Raw genomic sequence first — 24,282 nt, forward strand, 5'->3', positions numbered from 1 at the left:
AATCCTCTTCTACTAAGCTGTGATTGTCATCTTTTTGATGCAAGCGGTGGAAATTTTTAGGGCAACGATACGCAGCAAATATAATTAGTGGATAATTATTGCACCGATGGAGCATTACAATCTGAAAACATCCATAATCAGAAAACACATCATCACATCACTTTAGCTACACATTTTGATGTTGTAGGAATTTGGATCTGAACGTTTGGAGACATTTCAAAGTGCTATTTAATGAATATCCCTGAATGAAAAAAACACTTATCCACTATTCAAGTCTTGATAAACAACATCTGCATGCCTCTTGGCCTCCACTGAAGGCTTCAATCTGACCTTTTCTGCTCCCAATGTACAAAGTCATGCTCGATCAAGCCATAGAAAAGCATAGAACAGTCAGCAAAAACAAGCGCAATGTATACGGACTCCATGTTTGTCTTCTGTCAGACAGCATTTGTTCCCCTGCCAGTCACACAAAAAGGGCATGCGCTTCATCCAAACGTGTACAAGATAAGATTACGTTTACATTTCATTCCTAAGCAATTGCAAACAAAGCGACGGTAAGCACGTTTCACACAAACATAGAAAAGAAGATATCTGCCGGAATATAACAGCCATCGCACGGCGTGATGTCCTCAAAGTTGCAGTGGGGATTAAACCCGGGATGTCGCTGATGAAAACACACTTGGGAATCGAACGCAAAAGGCCGTGAATGTGCTTCCTTAAAAAGAACACAACTTGATCCTTAGAGCAGAGAATGGCGTCTTTTACACGGCCGGTAGAGACAACTTCTTGGTACTGCTTGCTAGTAAGTTCAGGTCAGGGTGTGTGTTCATGTTGTGTAACTGTGTCGGCTCATGTGTGTTCATGTTGTGTAACTGTGTCGGCTCATGTGTGTTCATGTTGTGTAACTGTGTCGGCTCATGTGTGTTCATGTTGTGTAACTGTGTCGGCTCATGTGTGTTCATGTTGTGTAACTGTGTCGGCTCATGTGTGTTCATCTTGTGTAACTGTGTCGGCTCATGTGTGTTCATGTTGTGTAACTGTGTCGGCTCATGTGTGTTCATGTTGTGTAACTGTGTCGGCTCATGTGTGTTCATGTTGTGTAACTGTGTCGGCTCATGTGTGTTCATGTTGTGTAACTGTGTCGGCTCATGTGTGTTCATGTTGTGTAACTGTGTCGGCTCATGTGTGTTCATGTTGTGTAACTGTGTCGACTCATGTGTGTTCATGTTGTGTAACTGTGTCGGCTCATGTGTGTTTGTGTTGTGTAACTGTGTCGGCTCATGTGTGTTCATGTTGTGCGGCTGTGTCGGCTCCTGTGTGTTCATGTTGTGTAACTGTGTCGGCTCATGTGTGTTCATGTTTTGCGGCTGTGTCGGCTCTTGTGTGTTCATTTTGTGTAACTGAGTCGACTCATGTGTGTTCATGTTTTGCGGCTCATGTGTGTTCATGTTGTGTAACTGTGTCGACTCATGTGTGTTCATGTTGTGTAAGTGTGTCGGCTCATGTGTGTTCATGTTCTGCGGCTCATGTGTGTTCATGTTGTGCGGCTGTGTCTGCTGATGTGTGTTCATGTTGTGTAACTGTGTCGGCTCATGTGTGTTCATGTTGTGTAACTGTGTCGGCTCATGTGTGTTCATGTTGTGTAACTGTGTCGGCTCATGTGTGTTCATGTTGTGTAACTGTGTCGGCTCATGTGTGTTCATGTTGTGTAACTGTGTCGGCTCATGTGTGTTCATGTTGTGTAACTGTGTCGGCTCATGTGTGTTCATGTTGTGTAACTGTGTCGGCTCATGTGTGTTCATGTTGTGTAACTGTGTCGGCTCATGTGTGTTCATGTTGTGCGGCTGTGTCAGCTCCTGTGTGTTCATGTTGTGCGGCTGTGTCAGCTCATGTGCGTTCATGTTGTGCGGCTGTGTCAGCTCATGTGTGTTCATGTTGTGAAACTGTGTCGACTCATGTGTGTTTATGTTGTGTAACTGTGTCGGCTCATGTGTGTTCATGTTGTGTAACTGTGTCGGCTCCTGTGTGTTCATGTTGTGCGGCTCATGTGTGTTCATGTTGTGCGGCTGTGTCAGCTCATGTGTGTTCACGTTGTGTAACTGTGTCGGCTCATGTGTGTTCATGTTGTGCGGCTCATGTGTGTTCATGTTGTGCGGCTGTGTCAGCTCATGTGTGTTCACGTTGTGTAACTGTGTCGGCTCATGTGTGTTCATGTTGTGTAACTGTGTCGGCTCATGTGTGTTCATGTTGTGCGGCTGTGTCAACTCATGTGTGTTCATGTTGTGTAACTGTGTCGGCTCATGTGTGTTTGTGTTGTGTAACTGTGTCGGCTCATGTGTGTTCATGTTGTGCGGCTGTGTCGGCTCATGTGTGTTCATGTTGTGCGGCTGTGTCGGCTCCTGTGTGTTCATGTTGTGTAACTGTGTCGGCTCATGTGTGTTCATGTTTTGCGGCTGTGTCGGCTCTTGTGTGTTCATTTTGTGTAACTGAGTCGACTCATGTGTGTTCATGTTTTGCGGCTCATGTGTGTTCATGTTGTGTAACTGTGTCGACTCATGTGTGTTCATGTTGTGTAAGTGTGTCGGCTCATGTGTGTTCATGTTCTGCGGCTCATGTGTGTTCATGTTGTGCGGCTGTGTCTGCTGATGTGTGTTCATGTTGTGTAACTGTGTCGGCTCATTTGTGTTCATGTTGTGTAACTGTGTCGGGTCATGTGTGTTCATGTTGTGTAACTGTGTCGGCTCATGTGTGTTCATGTTGTGTAACTGTGTCGGCTCATGTGTGTTCATGTTGTGTAACTGTGTCGGCTCATGTGTGTTCATGTTGTGTAACTGTGTCGGCTCCTGTGTGTTCATGTTGTGCGGCTCATGTGTGTTCATGTTGTGCGGCTGTGTCAGCTCATGTGTGTTCACGTTGTGTAACTGTGTCGGCTCATGTGTGTTCATGTTGTGCGGCTCATGTGTGTTCATGTTGTGCGGCTGTGTCAGCTCATGTGTGTTCACGTTGTGTAACTGTGTCGGCTCATGTGTGTTCATGTTGTGTAACTGTGTCGGCTCATGTGTGTTCATGTTGTGCGGCTGTGTCAACTCATGTGTGTTCATGTTGTGTAACTGTGTCGGCTCATGTGTGTTTGTGTTGTGTAACTGTGTCGGCTCATGTGTGTTCATGTTGTGCGGCTGTGTCGGCTCATGTGTGTTCATGTTGTGCGGCTGTGTCGGCTCCTGTGTGTTCATGTTGTGTAACTGTGTCGGCTCATGTGTGTTCATGTTTTGCGGCTGTGTCGGCTCTTGTGTGTTCATTTTGTGTAACTGAGTCGACTCATGTGTGTTCATGTTTTGCGGCTCATGTGTGTTCATGTTGTGTAACTGTGTCGACTCATGTGTGTTCATGTTGTGTAAGTGTGTCGGCTCATGTGTGTTCATGTTCTGCGGCTCATGTGTGTTCATGTTGTGCGGCTGTGTCTGCTGATGTGTGTTCATGTTGTGTAACTGTGTCGGCTCATTTGTGTTCATGTTGTGTAACTGTGTCGGGTCATGTGTGTTCATGTTGTGTAACTGTGTCGGCTCATGTGTGTTCATGTTGTGTAACTGTGTCGGCTCACGTGTGTTCATGTTCTGCGGCTCATGTGTGTTCATGTTGTGCGGCTGTGTCGGCTGATGTGTGTTTATGTTGTGTAACTGTGTCGGCTCATGTGTGTTCATGTTGTGCGGCTCATGTGTGTTCATGTTGTGCGGCTGTGTCGGCTGATGTGTGTTTATGTTGTGTAACTGTGTCGGCTCATGTGTGTTCATGTTGTGCGGCTGTGTCAACTCATGTGTGTTCATGTTGTGTAACTGCGTCGGCTCATGTGTGTTTGTGTTGTGTAACTGTGTCGGTTCATGTGTGTTCATGTTGTGCGGCTGTGTCGGCTCACGTGTGTTCATGTTGTGTAACGGTGTCGGCTCCTGTGTGTTGATGTTGTTCGGCTGCGTGTTGTTGTTGAAGAAGTTGTGAAACTGCGTCTGGTTCTCTAGCGGGTCCATGAAGTCCACTCTGGACAGCTGGTCCTGCTGGGGTGTGACACGGGTGGAGACTCTGGACAGCTGGTCCTGCTGGGGTGTGACACGGGTGGAGACTTGAGGGTATTGATCCACGGGCTGATTGGAGAACACACCTGGGCTGATTGGCTCTTGGAATGAGGTCATGCGGGCTTCAGCTGGTTGGCCGTTAGGGGCGGAGCTAGAAGCCCCCAGCTGATAGTAGTCACCTGGGGAAGAGTTTGTTAGGTAAGTGCTGACGTAACCCAGCAGGGGGGTCAAGGGCACCACCTCGCTGTGACCCGAGTCTGACCTCTCCTCCTCTTCATCATCCTCCTCCTCCTCCTCTGAGTCACTGTTGGCTAAACTGTGAGTGCTGGAATCAGAAATGCAGCTGAAAACGCTGCTGCTGTCCTCCTCCTCTTCCTCATCTTCCTCCTCCTCCTCCTCATCATCATCCTCATCCTCCTCATCCTCATCCTCATCCTCCAGCGGCTCCTCCATCTCGCCGGCGCTCTGAGTGACGGCGTCGGGCAAAGCGAAGTCCAACCGGTGCTGAGACTGCTCCACAGGGTCGTTGCCGTGGTAACCATTGGCGGGGGGAGCCTGCTCTTGCTCACGACTCTTGTCCAGCTGCAGCTTCATGATGGTGTGCAGGAAGTGTGTCCGCACTCGGATGGGGTTGAACTCCACCCTGCCGCTGGAGTTGCTGCAGCCGTCCTTGGTGCAGCCGCACGGGAAGGACATGCGGTCCACCTGTGAGGGAAGTCATCTTCAATCGGATTCTTTGTACTTCAACATACACATGCAGATGAAGCACACCATTTATCATATTATTGTTCGGGCTCCTTTATTCGATCTGTGCATGTCTTATCTGAAAGGTGGCACAGGTTAGGGTCGTAAGCATACCAACATGTTGGTAGCGGTACCAAAATGTATTGAGATACTTTTCTAAATAAACGGGAGCACAAAAAAATTTCATTATTGGCTTTGTTGTAACAAAACGTGTTAGTGTACATGAAACATGTTTATTATTGTAATTTAGTCCTTAAATAAAATAGTGAACATGCTAGACAACTTGACGTTTAGTAGTAAGTAAACAAACAAAGGCTCCTAATTAGTCTGCTGACGTATGCAGTAACACATTGTGTCATTTATACACCTATTATTTTGTACACATTATGAGGGACAAACTGTAAAAATGGATTATTAATCTACTTGTTCATTTGTTCACAATTTGAACAAATAAATGACCTAGTAAAACAATTTTTTTTTTTTTTTTTGTTTGGGCTCTTTTTCAAGTACATTTAAATGATACAATTAACCTTTGATTATTCATAATCAATCCAACTTCAAAAATGTGATCAATCCGATTATAAAAATGACTGCAATCATTTCAAGGCAAAGCTTTGTGTTAATATTAACCAACAATAGTATTAATATTTCAGCTTTTTCTCATCACATTAAGCCTTTTTGTTTTATTTTTCACAATTTCAGTTTGTAATTGTATTTTACAATGTCACTTTTAAAGTGAAGTGAATTATATTTATATAGCGCTTTTCTCTAGTGACTCAAAGCGCTTTACATAGTGAAAACCCAATATCTAAGTTACATTTAAACCAGTGTGGGTGGCACTGGGAGCAGGTGGGTAAAGTGTCTTGCCCAAGGACACAACGGCAGTGACTAGGATGGCGGAAGCGGGGATCGAACCTGCAACCCTCAGGTTGATGGCACGGCCACTCTACCAACCGAGCTATACCGCCCCTGTGGAAAATGCATATATGTTTAAGAGTTCTTTCTTTATTCATAGTCATGTTTAAATCAGCTAGTGTTTTTCCATTTGTACTCTTTCTATATTTTCATTTTATGGCCGCAAGTAAACTGTGTGTGTTACCTTGAAGACTTGGAGTGTAGGAGTTGGAGTACTCTCTTATATCTTATCTGTAGTAGAACAATGAGCCTGTATTCCTTTCTGGAGAAGGTGGGGGCTGTTTGCGTATTCAAGAAGTTGTCTCTTCCTGTTTGAATTTTAGACCATCCTGAGATGACGGTATGACTGTATTGATGTGGGCTGGTCTCCTGAAGCTTCAGTAAAACATGATAATATTCCTATTCTGTCTTGATGGTCCTTCTTACTCTGCATATATGTCATCTGAAAGAACTTGGGATTGACCAGTGACTTTAATTCCCTGAGAGGTAGACTGGTCAGACGCAACACCCCCCTGAAGTAGAACCTTCAGTCTACCTTGTCTGCATGCACATGTGTTATGTCAGCAAGTTTTAATGTTGTAAATGTGATGTTTTATGTGTTGTTTACTCTTTTTAATGCAACCTTGCTGCTGCCCTCTTGGCCAGCTTGCCCTTGGAAAACAGATCTATGATCTCAATGGGATTTTACCTGGTTAAATAAAGGCTAAATACATCAAATAAGTAGAGGATTGTGACTCAGTTAAACAACAAAGACGCTCTTTCTAAAGCCACCATATCGTCGCTAGCAAACAATGCCGAGGAGATGTATTTGGGAAATCTTTGAGACGGTGAAGCAAGATGGAGGATCTGACCTGGCACTTGATTCCTGCGTTGCTGCAGGCACAGGTCTCAGGTTCACAGAAGATCCTGCAATCACAGCCACAGTCCTCCCGGGACATTCTGATGGCCCGAAGTTCATGCTTCTCTTCCACGTCAATCTTCTTCACGCCCGAGCTGCGCAGCAGAGCCCGCCTCTTTTTAGTTGTGAGTGGCTGCAGGAAGAAGTATTCATCCACTTCCGTGTTGTCCAGGTCGATGTCGTCATCGGAAATGTCCTCGGCGGTGAGAGTGTTGGCCTCTTCGGACTCAACTGTGCCGTTCTTGGTCAACTTCAAGAATAACATGCAAAAGATGCAAATGGTTCCATTTTTAAGACTGACTGTGAAAGTAGTTCATTTTGAACAGTAAAAAAACTAGTGTCAGAAATATCCTACGCCATGGACGGCGTGACGCGGTTGGGAGGATGGCCGTGCCAGCAACCTGAGGGTTCCTGGTTCGAACCCCACCTTCTACCAACTTCGTCACGTCCGTTGTGTCCTTGAGCAAGACACTTCACCCTTGCTCCTGATGGTGGTCAGGGCCTTACATGGCAGCTCCCGCCATCAGTGTGTGAATGTGTGTGTGAATGTGGAAATAGTGTCAAAGCGCTTTGAGTACCTTGAAGGTAGAAAAGCACTATACAAGTATAACCCATTTACTATCACTGTCAGTCACAACATTAAGACACTTTAGGGCAGTGGTGTCCAAAGTGTGGCTCGGGGGCCATTTGCTGCCCGCAGCTCATGTTTTACCGGCCCATGGCACATCATTCTAAAAATACTAAAAAAAAATGTTTTAAAACATTAAAAAGTGTAATAAAAGAGCAATGGGTGAAATGCAACGAGAAAAAGTTGCATAGTTGACTCTAATACGATTTTAAAAAATAATTTCTCAAAAAATAATAATTATTCAAAATCAATGTTGCTATGAAATATTGACTGATTTAAGGACAGAAAGGACAAATACAACAACAAAAAACATGAAAAATATGAAATAAATTTAAAAAAAACATACAAATGATATACTAATACTAATTATTATATTGATTGATATTATAAATATATTAAACTAATTACACTATATAGTACCTGAAACTGATACAGAGATTTAAGTGTTGAATGTAAAAAATAAAAAAATGACCGTTTTATTTTTGGATCTCCCAAAATTTTTGTGGAATTAAAAAACACCTGTCTTTGCTAAAAATAAAATGTAATTATAAATTCTAATCAATTTTGCTATGAATTATTGACCTATTTAGGGATCAAATTACTTCACATCAAATATTCCACTTAGAAAATGTTTTTGGAAAAATGTTTGTATATTTTGTATTTTTGCCCCCAAAAATAGGGTTTTGACAAAAAGCTCATAAAATGTTAAAAAGTAAATACATACAAAAATAACTCATATATATGTGTGAATGTTGTTTGTCTATCTGTGTTGGCCATGCGATGAGGTGGCGACTTGTCCAGGGTGTACCCCGCCTTCCGCCCGATTGTAGCTGAGATAGAAAATGGATGGATGGATATATATATATTTATATATATATATATATATATATATATATATTTTTTTTTTTTTTTTCCCCTGAAGTTGAATTAGAGATTCAAGCGTTTGAAAAAATAAAATAATATATGACTTATTTTTAACCTTTTTTAAGACTGAAACCCTTCTGGGTCCCTAGGACCTAACTTGAGGGAGCCCCAAAGGTTAAAAAAAAAAAGTGTATATTGTATTGGTTTTGAAAATGAAGAAAATATCAAAACGGCCCCCGTGTGCTTTGATTTTTCAGTGTGCGGCCCTCAGTGGAAAAGATTTAGACACCCCTGCTTTAGGGGAACTGCACTTTTTAGCCTATTGCTCACAATCATTATGAAAGACAAGAACACAGATTAGATTTTCTTTTAGGATTTTAAAGATGATAAACGCTTGAAAGATGCGGCGATGTGTGGGGGGAGGTTGGCCTGTGAGCGTGTGCTGATGACACCAGCCTCACCTCTCCACAGTGGAGCACAATCAGCCTAATTGGCAGCTCACGCCAGCACTCCATAAAAGTTTGGCTGCTCAGAACTTTGTTCAGTGGTCTTGCAGAGCAGCTGATGGCAGCGGAGCAGCAACATCACATACTAAATCATTGGACTAAAACGCATTGGGAAAAGGAAAAGATCAAAGAGGCTACCGGTAAGCTCACATCTTTTTACTGGGCCCAAACTAACTGTTTGGAACACAGAAGCCTAGGTCTGTGCTGATGGAGAAAACAAATCATGTATTGTTTGTTAAATGTGTTGCCTAGTGATGGGTTGATGAGGCCTCATGAAGCGTTTCGACACATTGCAAAACTGTATTGATACTGTGTCGATACTGTGTCACTAAATACTGACATCTGCTGGACATTAAAAATCCTTACAGGTAACATATGGACCGACTCAACTGACACTGATTTTATGACCTAGTACAGGGGTCGGCAACCCACGGCTCTAGAGCCGCATGCGGCTCTTTAGCGCCGCCCTAGTGGCTCTCTGGAGCTTTTTCAAAAATGTATGAAAAATGGAAAAAGATGAGGGGAAAAAATATATTTTTTGTTTTAATATGGTTTCTGTAGGAGGACAAACATGACACAAACCTCCCTAATTGTTATAAAGCACACTGTTTATATTAAACATGCCTCACTGATTCGAGTATTTGGCGAGCGCCGTTTTGTCCGACTAATTTTGGCGGTCCTTGAACTCACCGCAGTTTGTTTAAATGTATAACTTTCTCCGACTTTCTAGGACGTGTTTTATGCCACTTCTTTTTCTGTCTCATTTTGTCCACCACACTGTTAACGTTGTGCGTGAAGGCACAAAGGTGAGTTTTGTTGATGTTATTGACTTGTGTGGAGTGCTATTCAGACATATTTGGTCACTGCATTAATGCTAGCTAATCGATGCTAACATGCTATTTAGGCTAGCTATATGTACATATTGCATCATTATGCCTCATTTGTAGCTATATTTGAGGTCATTTGGTTTCCTTTAAGTCATCTTAATTCAATTTATATCTCATGACACACTATCTGTATGTAATATGGCTTTTAATTTTTTGCGGCTCCAGACAGATTTGTTTTTGTATTTTTGGTCCAATATGGCTCTTTCAACATTTTGGGTTGCCGACCCCTGACCTAGTATATACAATAATATAAACCAAGTCATTGTATTTCATTTAGGATTATTTCATATCTTCATTTAAATAAAAATACATTTTTATCTTTTTTAGATAGTCAAATAATGTGAACATGTATCGTGACTAGGATGGTAGAAGGTGGGGATTGAACCCCAGTAACCAGAAACCCTCCGATTGCTGGCACGGCCACTCTACCAACTTCGCCACGCCGTCATTCCCGTACCTTCTCTAGTAACAGTAGTGATGGGTCCTGCAACACAGATGCATCGGCGCATGCGTCGAGCTCATAGAGCGAAACCCTGTGTCGGTGCGCGTACCGCTTTTAGAAAGTCACGTGACCGATCATGAGCTGCTTTGGTCACGTGACCGATACGCGAACTGTATCGCACTGACGCCTCCTCTGTGCCCTGTGAGCAACGTTCCCTCTAAGGTGCGCGCCTGCGCAATTGCGCAGTGCTCAAGCGTCCTTCGTGCACACTGTGCGCCGCACAGCCAACATATGCCGCGCACCAAATCAAACCCATCTGAATTCTAAACAAAATAAACACATTTATTCTGTGTAATTTTGAAATGCAACTTTGAGTGACAGTGACAACAAGCGGCCCTAACGGTGTTCGTCAACAACACGCATTGCGCCGCTTCCTAATAAACACAGTTTGGCGCGCAGGCGTCAGTGCGATACAGTTCATGAGCGGTCACGTGACCAGAACAGCTCATGAGCAGTCACGTGACCAAAACAGCTCGTGTTCGGTCACGTGACTTTCTAAAAGCGATACGCGCACCGACACAGGGTATCGCTCTATGAGCTCGACGCATGCGCCGATGCATCTGTGTTGCCGGACCCATCACTAGTGTTGCCTGTTGAGAGGTTAAAAGGTCACGCTGTTTTGACTGCTTTGCAGTTGGTAAATTGTGTGCTTATTTGAATTAGTTTAAGGTGAATTATGCAAGTAGTCAAAACTGTCTACTGTACTAGATTTCAGTTGAATTCAAGGTGTGATTTGAATTGTCATAATATAGAATAAAATATGTAAAATGATCTTGGTTAAGATACAAGGAAAAAGCAGGTTAATTTAAGGGTAGATTGTTCCACAAATAGAACTGGGCTTCTTTTTATTAATGCTTACATTTTACAGTATTTGCCTTTGCCCACCTGCCTTGCTTGACTCAATGAGCAATGGTTAATATAAGACATGTTTAATATATTATTTTGCCGAGTATATGTGCTTTGTTGAGTTTGTGTAAATACTGATTTGAGTTTAATACTTTGTTTTCGTATGTTTAAAGGTTTTTCACCTTCCTGTTTCTGGTCAATAAATCCGCAAACTGAGTGAAATCCTGAGTCTAGTCAAATCCTTCCCTTTTCAAGTGTGGGAAACCCATGCAGTTGAAGTTACACTTGACAATGGGAGTCACTAGGGGTGTGGGAAAAAATCGATTCGAATTGCGATTCTCACGTTGTGCGATTCAGAATCGATTCTCCTTTTAAAAAAATCTATTTTTTTATTATTGTATTTTTTATTTTTTTTAAATTATTTAATCCAACAAAACAATAAACAGCAATACCATAACAATGCAATCCAATTCCAAAACCATACCCAACCTAGCAACACCCAGAAGTGCAATAAACAGAGCAATTGAGAGGAGACACAAACACGACACAGAACAAATCAAAAGTAGTGAAACAAAAATGAATATTATCAACAACAGTATCAATATTAGCTACAATTTCAACATAGCAGTGATTAAAAATCCCTCATTGACATTATCATTAGACATTTATAAAAGAAAGAAAAAAAAGAACAATAGTGTCACAGTGGCTTACAGTTGCATAGCATCTCATAAACTTGACAACACACTGTGTCCAATATTTTCACAAAGATAAAATAAGTCATATTTTTGGTTCATTTAATAGTTAAAACAAAAGTACATTATTGCAATCAGTTGATAAAACATTGTCCTTTACAATTATAAAAGCTTTTTACAAAAATCTACTACTCTGCTTGCATGTCAGCAGACTGGGGTAGATCCTGCTGAAATCCTATGTATTGAGAGTGTAGAGAATCCTTTTGAATCTTGGCAAAAATCTTAGCCACACGATTATCAAATGTAATAGGAAAATTAATTCATACTGACCAAACTGGCTTCATGGAAGGTCGAAAATCTTCAGACAATACAAGGAAATTGTTTAATGTTATTTACTATGCTAGAAGTCTCCCTTATCCCCCAGCAGTATGTACTGTTGATGCGGAGAAGGCATTCAACCGCATAAACTGGTTATTTATGTTTTGCACATTACGTAAATTTGGATTTGGAGATAATTTTATTCAATGGATTAAGATGCTTTATACAAGGCCCATGGCATCAGTCAAAACTAATAATCATATTTCAGAACCTTTTTCGTTAAAAAGAGGTGTAAAACAGGGATGTCCTGCATCTGGATTAATTTTTAATTTGGTTATTGAACCATTATCTGCAAAAATAAGGAGTGAAAATAATATTTATGGTATAAAAATTGGCTCTCAGTATAATAAGCTATTGATGTATTGTGACGACATAATTCTCTACCTGTCACATGTTAACTCCTCTCTTCACTATATCAATAATGTCATCACTGAATATGGCTGTTTATCAGGGTATAAAGTCAATTGGTACAAATGTGAAATATTACCACTTAAGAAACTGCAAGAAATCACAAGTTCAGAACTCCAAAATTAAATGGAAAGAGGCAGAAATCATATATCTAGGACTACACATTACACCAAACTTTTATACAAGCAGAGATCTAAATCTTAAACATTTAAAAAATAAGAGAATCCAAAATGGAACGCTGGTCACGTCTCCAAATATCACTTTGGGGTCGGGTGAACATAGTAAAAATGAGTATACTGCCAGCAGTTAATTATATACTGAAAATGATGCCTGTCCTAATTAATAAAAGTTGCTTTAAGAAAATACATACAATGATATCACATTGTATATGGTGTGGAAAGAAGGCCAGTTGTTCATACTTAAGGTTGTCTTGTACGCAAGATAAAGGAGGACTACAATTACCAAACTTCTTACATTATTATATCTCCTTCGGTTGTGAACAAGCAAGCCACTTATTTCATTCTTCTGCAGATAAGGACTGGATCAACATAGAAAAAAATATGTTAATGAATTTGGACATTGATGTGGGGACTTTATATTATATTAAAAAAATACCTAATTAATTGAGGCAGAGCCCAATAGAAGCCACCTTTAACATTTTAAAACTGTGTCAGAAAATACTAGGAATCAACCCAATGACATCTGTCAATCAACCGCTTTGGTACAATCCTAATGTTATCATTAATAAAAATGTGGTTAAATGGACAACATGGAAAGACAGAGGTATTACTAAACCTCATCATATTATTAATAAAAACTCTTTTAAACCGTTCAATGATTTAGTTGATCAATATAATGTACCCAGAAATAATTTTTTTAATTTTATCTCTTTAAAACACGCTGTAAATAAATGCATATCCTCTGAAAGTATGTCCTTAAATAGCCATGGACTGGAAGATGCACTTTTTAATCAAGATACAATTAAGAAATTAATTAAACTATTTTAGGGAATAATAAATGAACACCACACTAGAAATGCAAATGTTGCATGTGTTCGGAAATGGATGGTGGACTTAAACATTTTAGATGAAAGAGACATATCATTGAATGATATTTGGAAAAAATGCCAATAAGCCCTTTAGAAGCAATAAAGATAAGCTGACTCAATTTAAGATATTGAATAGATTGTATTTTACATCTTCTCAGCTGTTTAAAATTGGTGTAGTAGATAGCAAGTTTTGTGTGAAGTGCCGGGCAGCCGAGGCAACTCTTGTTCATTTATTGTGTGAAAGTCAGAGAATAAAAGAGTTATGGTTGAAAACAACAAAAGAAGCAATCACATTCTTAATATAAACATCCCAATGACACTGCAAACTTGTATTCTTGGGGATCTCCATCAATTTAGTAACGTGTCATCAAAGAGTAAAAATGCATTTCTTTCAATATGCATAATAACAAAAAAGGTCATATTAAAAGAGTGGATAGATGTTGATAGTCCAACTCATACTGACTGGCCCACACAAGCTATGGAGATGATATCAGTAGAAAAAACTGCATTTAGTTTAGATAATAATGAGTCATATATTGGAATATGGGATCCATTATTTAAATTTGTTTTAACTATTAAATGAACCAAAATATGACTTATCTCTTTGTGGAAAATATTGGACACAATGTGTTGTCAAGCTTATGAGATGCGATGCAAGTGTAAGCAACTGTGACACTATTGTTCTTTCTTTTTTTTTTTTTTTTTAATGATAATATCAATGAGGGATTTTTAATCACTGCTATGTTGAAATTGTTACTAATATTGATACTGTTGTTGATAATATTAATTTTTTGTATCACTACTTTTAGATTGTTCCGTGTCATGTTTGTGTGTCCTCAATTGCTCTCAATTGCTCTGTTTATTGCTATTCTGAATGTTGCTGGGTCAGGTTTGGTTTTGAAATTGTATTGCATTATTATGGTATTGTTGTGTATTGTTTTCATTTAAAAAAAAAAAAAAAAATTGTTTTTGAATCGAGAATCGTGTTGAATTGAAAAAAAAAGCGATTTTGAATCGAATCGTGGGACACCCAAAGATTCACAGCCCTAGGAGTCACCATTGCAATCTTAAAACTCTTCATCAACGTTGTATATACACTCTGCGTATACAGATATATCATCTCAGTGCATTCCATCGATCGCAACTGGACTGTTTGGTTAGTCTTAAAAGACATTTCGCCTCTCATCCTAGTAGGCTTCATCATATGTGTATATACAGTATATATCCATCCATTCATTTTCTTCCGCTAATCTGAGGTCAGGCCAGAATTCCCTCTCCGCAGCCACTTGGTCCAACTCCTCCCGGGGGATCCCGAGGCGTTCCCAGGCCAGCCGGGAGACATAGTCTTCCCAACGTCTCCTGGGTCTTCCCCGTGGCCTCCTACCGGTCGGACGTGCCCTAAACACCTCCCTAGGGAGGCGTTCGGGTGGCATCCTGACCAGATGCCCGAACCACCTCATCTGGCTCCTCTCCATGTGGAGGAGCAGCGGCTTTACTTTGAGCTCCTCCTGGATGACAGATCTTCTCACCCTATCTGTAAGGGAGAGACCCGCCACCCGGCGGAAGAAACTAATTTTAGCCACTTGGACCCGTGTTGTTGTCCTTTCGGTCATAACCCAAAGCTCATCACCTGAGGTGAGGATGTGAACGTAGATCGACCGGTAAATTGAGAGCTTTGCTTTCCGACTCAGCTCCTTCTTCACCACAACGGATCGATACAGCGTCCCCAACTCAGAGATGGCACTCCACCCTTTTCCGGGCGAGAACCTTGGACTCGAACTTGGAGGTGCTGATTCTCATCCAAGTCGCTTCACACTTTGCTGCAAACCGATCCAGTGAGAGCTGAAGACTAGATTAATGGCCAGACTAATCCATCAGGACCACATCATCTGCAAAAAGCAGACACCTAGTCCTGCAGCCACCAAACCGGATTCCCTCAACACCCTGACTGCGCCTAGAAATTCTGTCCATAAAAGTTCTGAACAGAATCGGTGACAAAGGGCAGCCTTTGCGGAGTCCAACCCTCACTGGAAACAGGTCAAGCGGACCAAGCTCTGACACTGATCATACAGGGAGCGGACCACCACACTCAGACAGTCCGATGCCCCATACTCTCTGAGCACTCCCGACAGGACTTCCACAGTCGAGGACACCTTCTCCAAGTCCACAAAGCATATGTAGACTGGTTGTGGCAAACTCCCATGCACCTTCAAGGACCCTGCCGAGAGTATAGAGCTGGTCCACAGTTCCACAACCAGGACGTAAACCACACTGTTCCTCCTGAGGTTCGACTATCCGGCGTAGCCTCCTCTCCAGTACACCTGAAAAGACCTAACCAGGAAGGCTGAGGAGTGTGATCCCACGATAGTTGGAACACACCGTCCGGTTTCCCTTTTTATAGAGAGGAACCACCAATCTGGTCTACTAATTAAGAAGTACCGCCACCGATGTTAAAGTACCAATGATTGTCAAACACAGACTAGGTGTGGCAAAATTATTCTCTGCATTTGACCCATCACCCTTGATCAACCCCTGGGAGGTGAGGGGATCAGTGGGCAGCAATAGTGGCCGCGCCCGGGAATCATTTTTGGTGATTTAACCCCCAAGTCCAACCCTTGATGCTGAGTGCCAAGCAGGGAGGTAATGGTTCCCATGTTTTGTAGTCTTTGGTATGACTCGGCCGGGGTTTGAACTCACAACCTACTGATCTCAGGGCGGACACTCTAATCGTCAACGCAATGTTGCAGAGTCTTGTCAACCAAGACAGCCCCACAGCATCCAGAGCCTTAAGGGACTCCGGGCAGATCTCATCCACCCCCGGGGCCTTGCCACTGAGGAGCTTTTTAACTACCTTGGCAACCTCATCCCCAGAAATAGGAGAGCCCACCACAGATTCCCCAGGCAATGCTTCCTCATAGGAAGACGTTTAGGTGGGATTGAGGGGGCTTCGAAGTATTCCCTCCACTGATCTACAACATCCACAGTAGAGGTCAGCAGAACACCATCCTCACCAAACATGGTGTTGACAGTGCACTGCTTCCCCTTTCTGAGGCGGCGAATGGTGGCCCAGAATCGCTTCAAAGCCATGGCTTCCCCGAACTCCTCCCATGTCCGAGTTTTTGCCTCTGTGACTGCTGAAGACGCACACCGCTTGGCCTGTCGGTACCTGTCCGCTGAGCCAAAAGGACCTGATAGGACTCTTTCTTCAGCTTGACGGCATCCCTCACCGCTGGTGTCCACCATCGGGTTCTAGGATTACCGCCACGACAGGCACCAACAACCTTGCGGCCACAGCTCCAATCGGCCGCCTCAACAATAGAGGTACAGAACATTGTCCACTATGACTCAATGTCCAGCACCTCCCTCGTTACATGTTCAAAGTTTTTCTGGAGCTGGGAATTGAAACTTTCTCTGACAGAAGACTCTGATAGACGTTCCCGGCAGACTCTCACAATGCGTTTTGGCCTGCCAGGTCTGCCAGGGCATCCTCCCCCACCATCGCAGCCAACTCACCACCAGGTGGTGATCGGTAAAAAGCTCCGCCCCTCTCTTCACCCGAGTGTCCAAAACATGAGACCGCAAATCCGATGACACAACTACAAAGTCGATCATGGAACTGCGGCTTAGGGTGTCCTGGTGCCAAGTGCACATATGGACACCCTTATGTTTGAACATGGTGTTCGTTATGGACAATCTGTGACGAGCACAAAAGTCCAATAACAAAACACCACTCGGTTTCAGATCCGGGCGGCCATTCTTCCCAATCATGCCTCTCCAGGTTTCACTGTCGTTGCCAATATGAGCGTTGAAGTACCCCAGTAAAACAAGGGAATCAACTGGCGGGGCACTCTCCAGTACTCCCTCGAGTGAATCCAAAAAGTGTGGGTACTCTGATCTGCTGTTTGGTGCGTAAACACAAACAGTCAGGACCCGTCCCCTCACCCGAAAGCGGAGGGAAGCTACCCTCTTGTCCACTGGGTTGAACTCCAACATGCAGGCTTTGAGCCGGGGGTCAACAAGAACTGCCAGCCCAGCCCGTCGCCTCTCACTGCATGCAATGCGTATATATGTGTGTGTATGTATGCATGTGTGTGTGTGTGTGTGTGTGTGTGTGTGTATGTGTGTGTGTGTGTGTGTGTGTGTGTGTGTGTGTGTGTGTGTGTGTATATATATATGTATGTAGTATATATATACAGTATATATGTATATATACATAACACAAAATAACTGGGCAAAACAATGAAAAAAACAAATGTTTTTTAGAACTAACTTAGGAGAAAGGTTTTGGCTACAATATAAATTCTAACATGGTTTGAAAATACGGCCGCACATTTGTCATGATGGTCGTGTTGGAAACGATGCTAAGTTAGCAATGTATCCCTAACCCTGGCTTTAGAATGGACATGGCTGCGTTGCTGCTAAACTGCTAAAACTATAACCCCTCGCATGTGACACAAGTAATACTAAAACCCAAAATGGGGCCACAAAACAATTTTGTTTAGGGCAAGAAAAAGCTTAGGGCCCTAACAGCAAGTGACTTTACCTTGACTTTGATGGAGTTGAGTTTCTCCTCCTTCAGGTGCTCTCTCAGCATGCCTCTATGGAGCCTCTCCTGCTCAGTGGCAAACTCCCCGAGGGAGAACTGTTTGACCCAGCTGTGTCGGTTGGACATTCCCAGCGTGCTGCCGCCCTGACTGGGTACGCTGGTGAAGCCCTGGCGCCGGCTGAAGTAGTACACCGTCACTTTCTCGAAGTGCACCCTCCTCGTGCAAAGACGCTTTTCCCTCTTCAGGATGGAGCCCGCTGTGGAGGAGAAAAGATCACACCATCTTCTTCTTTCAACATGTCGCTGACAACTTCTACTACTCTCTACTGTAATGCACTTCTTCAATCGTTTGGCTTCCATGTTGGAGGATTTTAAGGCAAGATGGCGCCAAGTAATGAAATCCATGACTATTGGGTTAGAAAGTACAAAATTAGCTGAAATTATAGCATAAACTGTTAGCATGCTAACAGTAGCATGATAACAGGGGAATAGCTAACATACTTCTAAGATGGCATAAAGTTAAAACTTCAAAAAATTGTTAAAATGCTAACATAAAACGTTAGCGTGCTAATATTAGCACACATAATATTAGTACCCATACCCGCAGCAGGTCTCCAAGGTGACCAGCCTCTGGCATGTTAATACAAACCATACACTACTATTAGCATGCGGACAGGTGAAAGGCTAGCATACTTTTAAAATGGCACCAAGTAACGGAATCCATGACTATTAGGTTAAAAAGTACGAAATTAGCTAAAATGCTAGCATAAAACGTTAGCATGATAACGGGAACAGCTGGCATACTTATAAAATGGCACCAAGTAATGTAATCCATGATTATTAGGTTTAAAATATACACAATTAGCTAAAATGCTAGCTTAAAATTTTAACATGCTAACATTAACATTCTGACAGGGGAACAGCTAGCATACTTTCAAGATGGCGCCATGCAATAAAATTCATTTGCTGAACTTGTTGGTGTTAGAACTAATTCAATCGGTTGAGAAATGTGGGACTGGCGGAACTTGGAAACATGTCCTACTCATTTCAGCGGGAACTTCCTTGTAATTTGGGAATTGAAGGGTGACAAATAGCATGAATGTCTAAATTAGCTGAATTGGTTGATGCTGGAATGTTTGAATTGGTGAAGAAATGTGTTAGTGACAATTTGGAATTGAATAATACTGTTAAAGAATTTCAGGAATTCCTGAATTTCCAGGAAAACGTAAGAAAATCAGCTGGTTTGAGCAACAGTTTTTGCGTCTGCAGGCGTGTTTTCAGTCACCTGACCACGGACTAGAGGCCAGCCTTGGACCAGACGGGCAAACATTAGGTACACCTGCACAATCTAGTCTGCCTTTTTACAAGGTAATAATAAAAGATCATGAATAGCAGGAAGTGTCAGGTAATAATTCTGCTATTTTAGCCTTCATATTGCACCACACATTTTCAATTGATTGATTGATTGACACTTTTATTAGTAGATTGCACAGTACAGTGCATATTCCGTACAATTGACCACTAAATGGTAACACCCGAATACGTTTTTCAACTTGTTTAAGTCGGGGTCCACGTTCAATGGGAGATAGGTCTGGACTACAGGCAGGCCAGTCTAGTACCCGCACTCTTTTACTATGAAGCCATGCTGTTGTAACACGTGGCTTGGCATTGTCTTGCTGAAATAAGCAGGGGCGTCCATGATAACGTTGCTTGGATGGCAACATATGTTGCTCCAAAAGCTGTATAAAAGTACATACATTAATGGTGCCTTCACAGATGTGTAAGTTACCCATGCCTTGGGCACCAATACACCCCCATACCATCACAGATGCTGCCTTTTACACTTTGCGCCTAGAACAGTCCGGATGGTTCTTTTCCTCTTTGGTCTGGAGGACACGACGTCCAGAGTTTTCAAAAACAAATGTGGACTCGTCAGTACAGTTTTCCACTTTGCATCAGTCCATCTTAGATGAGCTCGGGCCCAGCGAAGCCGGCGGCGTTTCTGGGTGTTGTTGATAAATGGCTTTGGATTTTGGATAGTAGAGTTTTAACTTGCACTTACAGATGTAGCGACCAACTGTAGTTACTGACAGTGGTTTTCTGAAGTGTTCCTGAGCCCATGTGGTGATATCGTTTACACACTGATGTCGCTTTTTGATTCAGTACCTTCTGTGGGATCGAAGGTCACGGGCATTCAATGTTGATTTTCGGCCTTGCCGCTTACGTGCAGTGATTTCTCCAGATACTCTGAACCTTTTGATGATATTACGGAGCGGAGATGGTGAAATCTCTAGATTGCCAGCTTTTTTTAAACCTGTTGCAGCCATCGAATTCCAAATGAGCTAATATTTGCAAAAAATAACGCTTACCAGTTCCAACATTAAGTATCTTGTCTTTGTAGTCTATTCAATTGAATATAAGTTGAAAAGGATTTGCAAATTATTGTATTCTCTTTTTATTTACCATTTACACAACGTGACAACTTCACTGCTTTTGGGGTTTGTAATAACGTGAAATTCAGGAAGGTGAATGGGGAGAATGAGACTCACGGGTGAAAGGGCCAGAAGCAGACGGGTTGACGCTGTCGCTGCTATTCCCGCTCTCACTGCAGGACACCTCATCATCAGATTCCCTTAAGGAAGAGCACGGGGAGGAGGAGGCTTCCACCTCCTCGAATTTCCTCTTCAGTATTCCGCTCATGGCCTCCACACATCTGCACCTGAAACACAAAGGCAGCAGAAAGGCCACGCATTATTTAATATCCAGTTTAGGGGCCTCCATAATCCTCAACACACTCAATTAGCACCACAGAAGCATCTACTGACACACACACACACACGCACACACATACAGACCCCCCTCCCACCCTCCCACCATCTCTCCTGCTGCTCTCGCTGGCGTTCCCCCGGCAATTGATCACCTTGACACAGAGGAGCCGCCATGGCCAGCGTGAGCCACTAATTACATTCTCGAGCTGACGTACAGGAAGTTCATTTTGCTCCTTTTATTGGATGATCACAGGAAATGGGAAAAGAGGAGGCTTGACCAACAGTGCAATGACATTTCTGACAATTACAATGCAAAGTTTGATATTTCAAAGCCACGTATGTCAGAGTAAATTATATCTAGTCTTGGGCCATAATGCCATTCTGACATAATAAAGCAGTAAACAACAATACATTGTGAGCAGGAATAAACTAATAATTCAAATAAGAGGTGTCAATGTCGAGGTGTGCTACGTGTCCAAGAAAGAATCCAATTTAGTTTTGGTGTTGTTGTATATTTGATGGTCGTGTGATGGCTGATGAGCCAAGAAGACGGCAACGAGGAATCGTCAAACAAAAAGATTTATTTGTTTCAGACTGGAACTGCAGCTTCCAGGAGAAAGAATATGGGCCTGATTACTCTTCTGATGGGTTGTGTTTTTTCTTGCCCTGATGTGGGATCTGAGCCGAGGATGTCGTTGTGGCTTGTGCAGCCCTTTGAGACACTCGTGATTTAGGGCTATATAAGTAAACATTGATTGATAAACATTGATGTCCTCTCTGACCACTGTACCTAAATACCCCTTACACAAAGACCCCCACTCTTCGTAACTCTAGCATGGGAACCGGCCAGTCTGGACAAAGCCCAGTTTGTTGTTTGGCCAATCTTTCCCTGACCTTATTCCTCTGATCAGTTTGAGTTGGGTGACCTCCAACCCCAATCCTCTACTCCTACCTGGGGGGGCTTCCAATTGTCCTGGCGGAAAGGGCCACCACTCTTTACAGAGCTTGTGAAGGACATCTGCACCCGAAGCTAACTAAGGGCATATTTCCTTAGTATAATAATCCTCGAAATGATTCTGTGACCAAATACAAATACATGCTAGTTCACAATCCATATAAGAAAATGCCATCCATCCATCCATCTTCTTCCGCTTATCCGAGGTCGGGTCGCGGGGGCAGCAGCCTAAGCAGGGAAGCCCAGACTTTCCTCTCCCCAGCCACTTCGTCCAGCTCCTCCCGGGGGATCCCGAGGCGTTCCCAGGCCAGCCGGGAGACATAGTCTTCCCAACGTGTCCTGGGTCTTCCCCGTGGCCTCCTACCGGTTGGACGTGCCCTAAACACCTCCCGAGGGAGGCATTCGGGTGGCATCCTGACCAGATGCCCGAACCAAAATGGTACACGGTATAATTTACCGCAGTGAAGATCTGAATAATCATCAGTTTGTCATCCCATACAAACCAGGAAGAGCCTGCTAACTAACAAACATATGTAAGAGGTCAACTTTTGACTGCTTTATCTATATCAGTGTTTTTCAACCATAGGGCCCATTGTTGGCCACTAGCGCCTCCTAGCTGTTTCTCAGCTTTGGTCCGTATCGGCCACAGTGGTACTCATTAGTAATAGATCTGGCAGTAATGACAATATCAAGCAAACAGAGGTTAATGTTAAAAAGTTAAAAGTGCCAATGATTGTCACATACACGCTAGGTGCGGTGAAATTATCCTCTGCATTTGACCGATTCCCCACAGGGGAGCAGTAAGCAGCAGCGGTGGCCGCGCCCGGGAATCATTTGGTGAAGAAGTCTGGCACTAAAGTCATAGAGAAGTTTCTTAAGTGAAAATTATTATATTAAAGAGGACCTATGAAAAATGTCGTCTTTTCTGACTTATAAATGTTGTCACAATGTTGGGTACTCGTGTTAAAAAAGCGTCAAATTCTAAGGTTCATGCATTTTGGAATACTGTATTATCTATAAGGCGCACTTAAAATCCCTTCATTTTCTCAAAAATCGACAGTGCGCCTTATAACCCGCTGCGCCTAATGTACGGAATAATTCTGGTTGTGCTTACCGACCTCAAAACAATTTTATTTGGTACATGGTGTAGTGATAAGTGTGACCAGTAGATGGCAGTCAAACATAAGAGATGCATGGTAAGAGGTATGATAGCAATATGACTCAAGTAAACAACACCAAAATATAATATGTTCCATTAAAAATATAGAACATTACACATGGCGCTCAAAAATCTATCAAAATGTTTTAGTAGGACTTTGGTAAGCTATGAAGCCACACCGTGTGATGGATTGTACTGTGCTTCAACATAGGAGTATTATTATGGTGTGTGTGCATAAGGTAAGATATATTATCTGGTGTTTTGTTTCGCATTATTATGCAAAAGCAACCTTTTGGTACCTGCTGATCTGTATTTGGGTTCTGCATAAGTCCTGAAAATGTGGGCGCGTCTGCCATTGTAGTCCGTACCAACACTGTAGTTTCTTCTTTTTCTCTATCTTCTTGTTATGTGACATTCATCCTCCACTGTTGCCATTTCTAATATAAAGTAGTGTAAAGTTCTTTCTCATATCTGTCAGTAAACTCACCATGAAAGCGCTAAAACATACCGGTATAGTGAGTTTACATTATTCACCCAAGGAACTTTAGTTATTAGAGAGTTCCGGTCGGACGGTTTTTCACGGGACACATTTCCGGGATAATAAATGATAAATGATAAATGGGTTATACTTGTATAGCGCTTTTCTACCTTCAAGGTACTCAAAGCGCTTTGACAGTATTTCCACATTCACCCATTCACACACTGATGGCGGGAGCTGCCATGCAAGGCGCTAACCAGCAGCCATCAGGAGCAAGGGTGAAGTGTCTTGCCCAAGGACACAACGGACGTGACTAGGATGGTAGAAGGTGGGGATTGAACCCCAGTAACCAGCAACCCTCCGATTGCTGGCTCGGCCACTCTACCAACTTCGCCACGCCGTCCCAAGGATAACCATGCATTATTGTAAATTATCATTACATCTGTAGCAGGTACCGTATATAATATATATGTTATGCATTCCACCAAAATTCCCTCACGTTTTATTTGATTGCTCTATTGTATTCATTGTCACTTTTATTTTGTAATTTTTTCAGCAAATAGTTCGTTTTGGGAGCATTTGTCATTTTATTTTGAAGTCTTACCTTCTTCCGGTAGTGACGTTGTCGTCCTCACTTGCTGTTGAGACATGCCATGAGGAGGTGAGCGTTTTTCTCTGCTCTCGTGTTTTAAAGAGAATGTAACTGTGAAACGAGGTTATAAGTTACTCTTGTGCTGCTAATGTTGCTGATATGTTCATGTACACTTGTTTTGCTCAGAGTTTGAGTGTTTTAGCAAACGTTTTGCTAGTGTACTGTTCGGTAGCACTTCTCACTCACACAGTGGCTGCGGCACTTCATCGAAGTTTTCCCTCCATTTTAGACTGGTGTGCTGCAGAGTCGTGTGTTAATGCTGCTGCATTATTTCCTGTGTATTTCATACAGGTATGTTTCTGTTGCTCGCAAAACTTTATTGTATTTTTCTGTACTGTTTT

At 42.6% G+C, this 24,282-nt stretch overlaps 1 protein-coding gene across 1 annotated transcript in view; it reads right to left on the bottom strand.

Annotated features, from left to right (window-relative positions):
* Positions 1-114: 114 nt before the first annotated feature.
* csrnp3 (cysteine-serine-rich nuclear protein 3) overlaps positions 115-24,282 on the bottom strand; it is an 85,213-nt gene continuing 61,045 nt past the window's right edge. Inside the window, exons 2-6 of the mRNA XM_062068796.1 lie at positions 20,479-20,648; positions 17,927-18,186; positions 6,578-6,874; positions 3,835-4,772; positions 115-121 (exon numbers count right to left, since the gene is read on the bottom strand). Coding sequence (XP_061924780.1) covers positions 115-121; positions 3,835-4,772; positions 6,578-6,874; positions 17,927-18,186; positions 20,479-20,629 — 1,653 coding nt within the window. The 5' untranslated portion in view covers positions 20,630-20,648. The remainder of the gene's footprint in view (positions 122-3,834; positions 4,773-6,577; positions 6,875-17,926; positions 18,187-20,478; positions 20,649-24,282) is intronic.

The sequence above is a fragment of the Entelurus aequoreus genome, linkage group LG14, assembly GCF_033978785.1.
Source record: "Entelurus aequoreus isolate RoL-2023_Sb linkage group LG14, RoL_Eaeq_v1.1, whole genome shotgun sequence".
NCBI classification, from domain to species: domain Eukaryota; kingdom Metazoa; phylum Chordata; class Actinopteri; order Syngnathiformes; family Syngnathidae; genus Entelurus; species Entelurus aequoreus.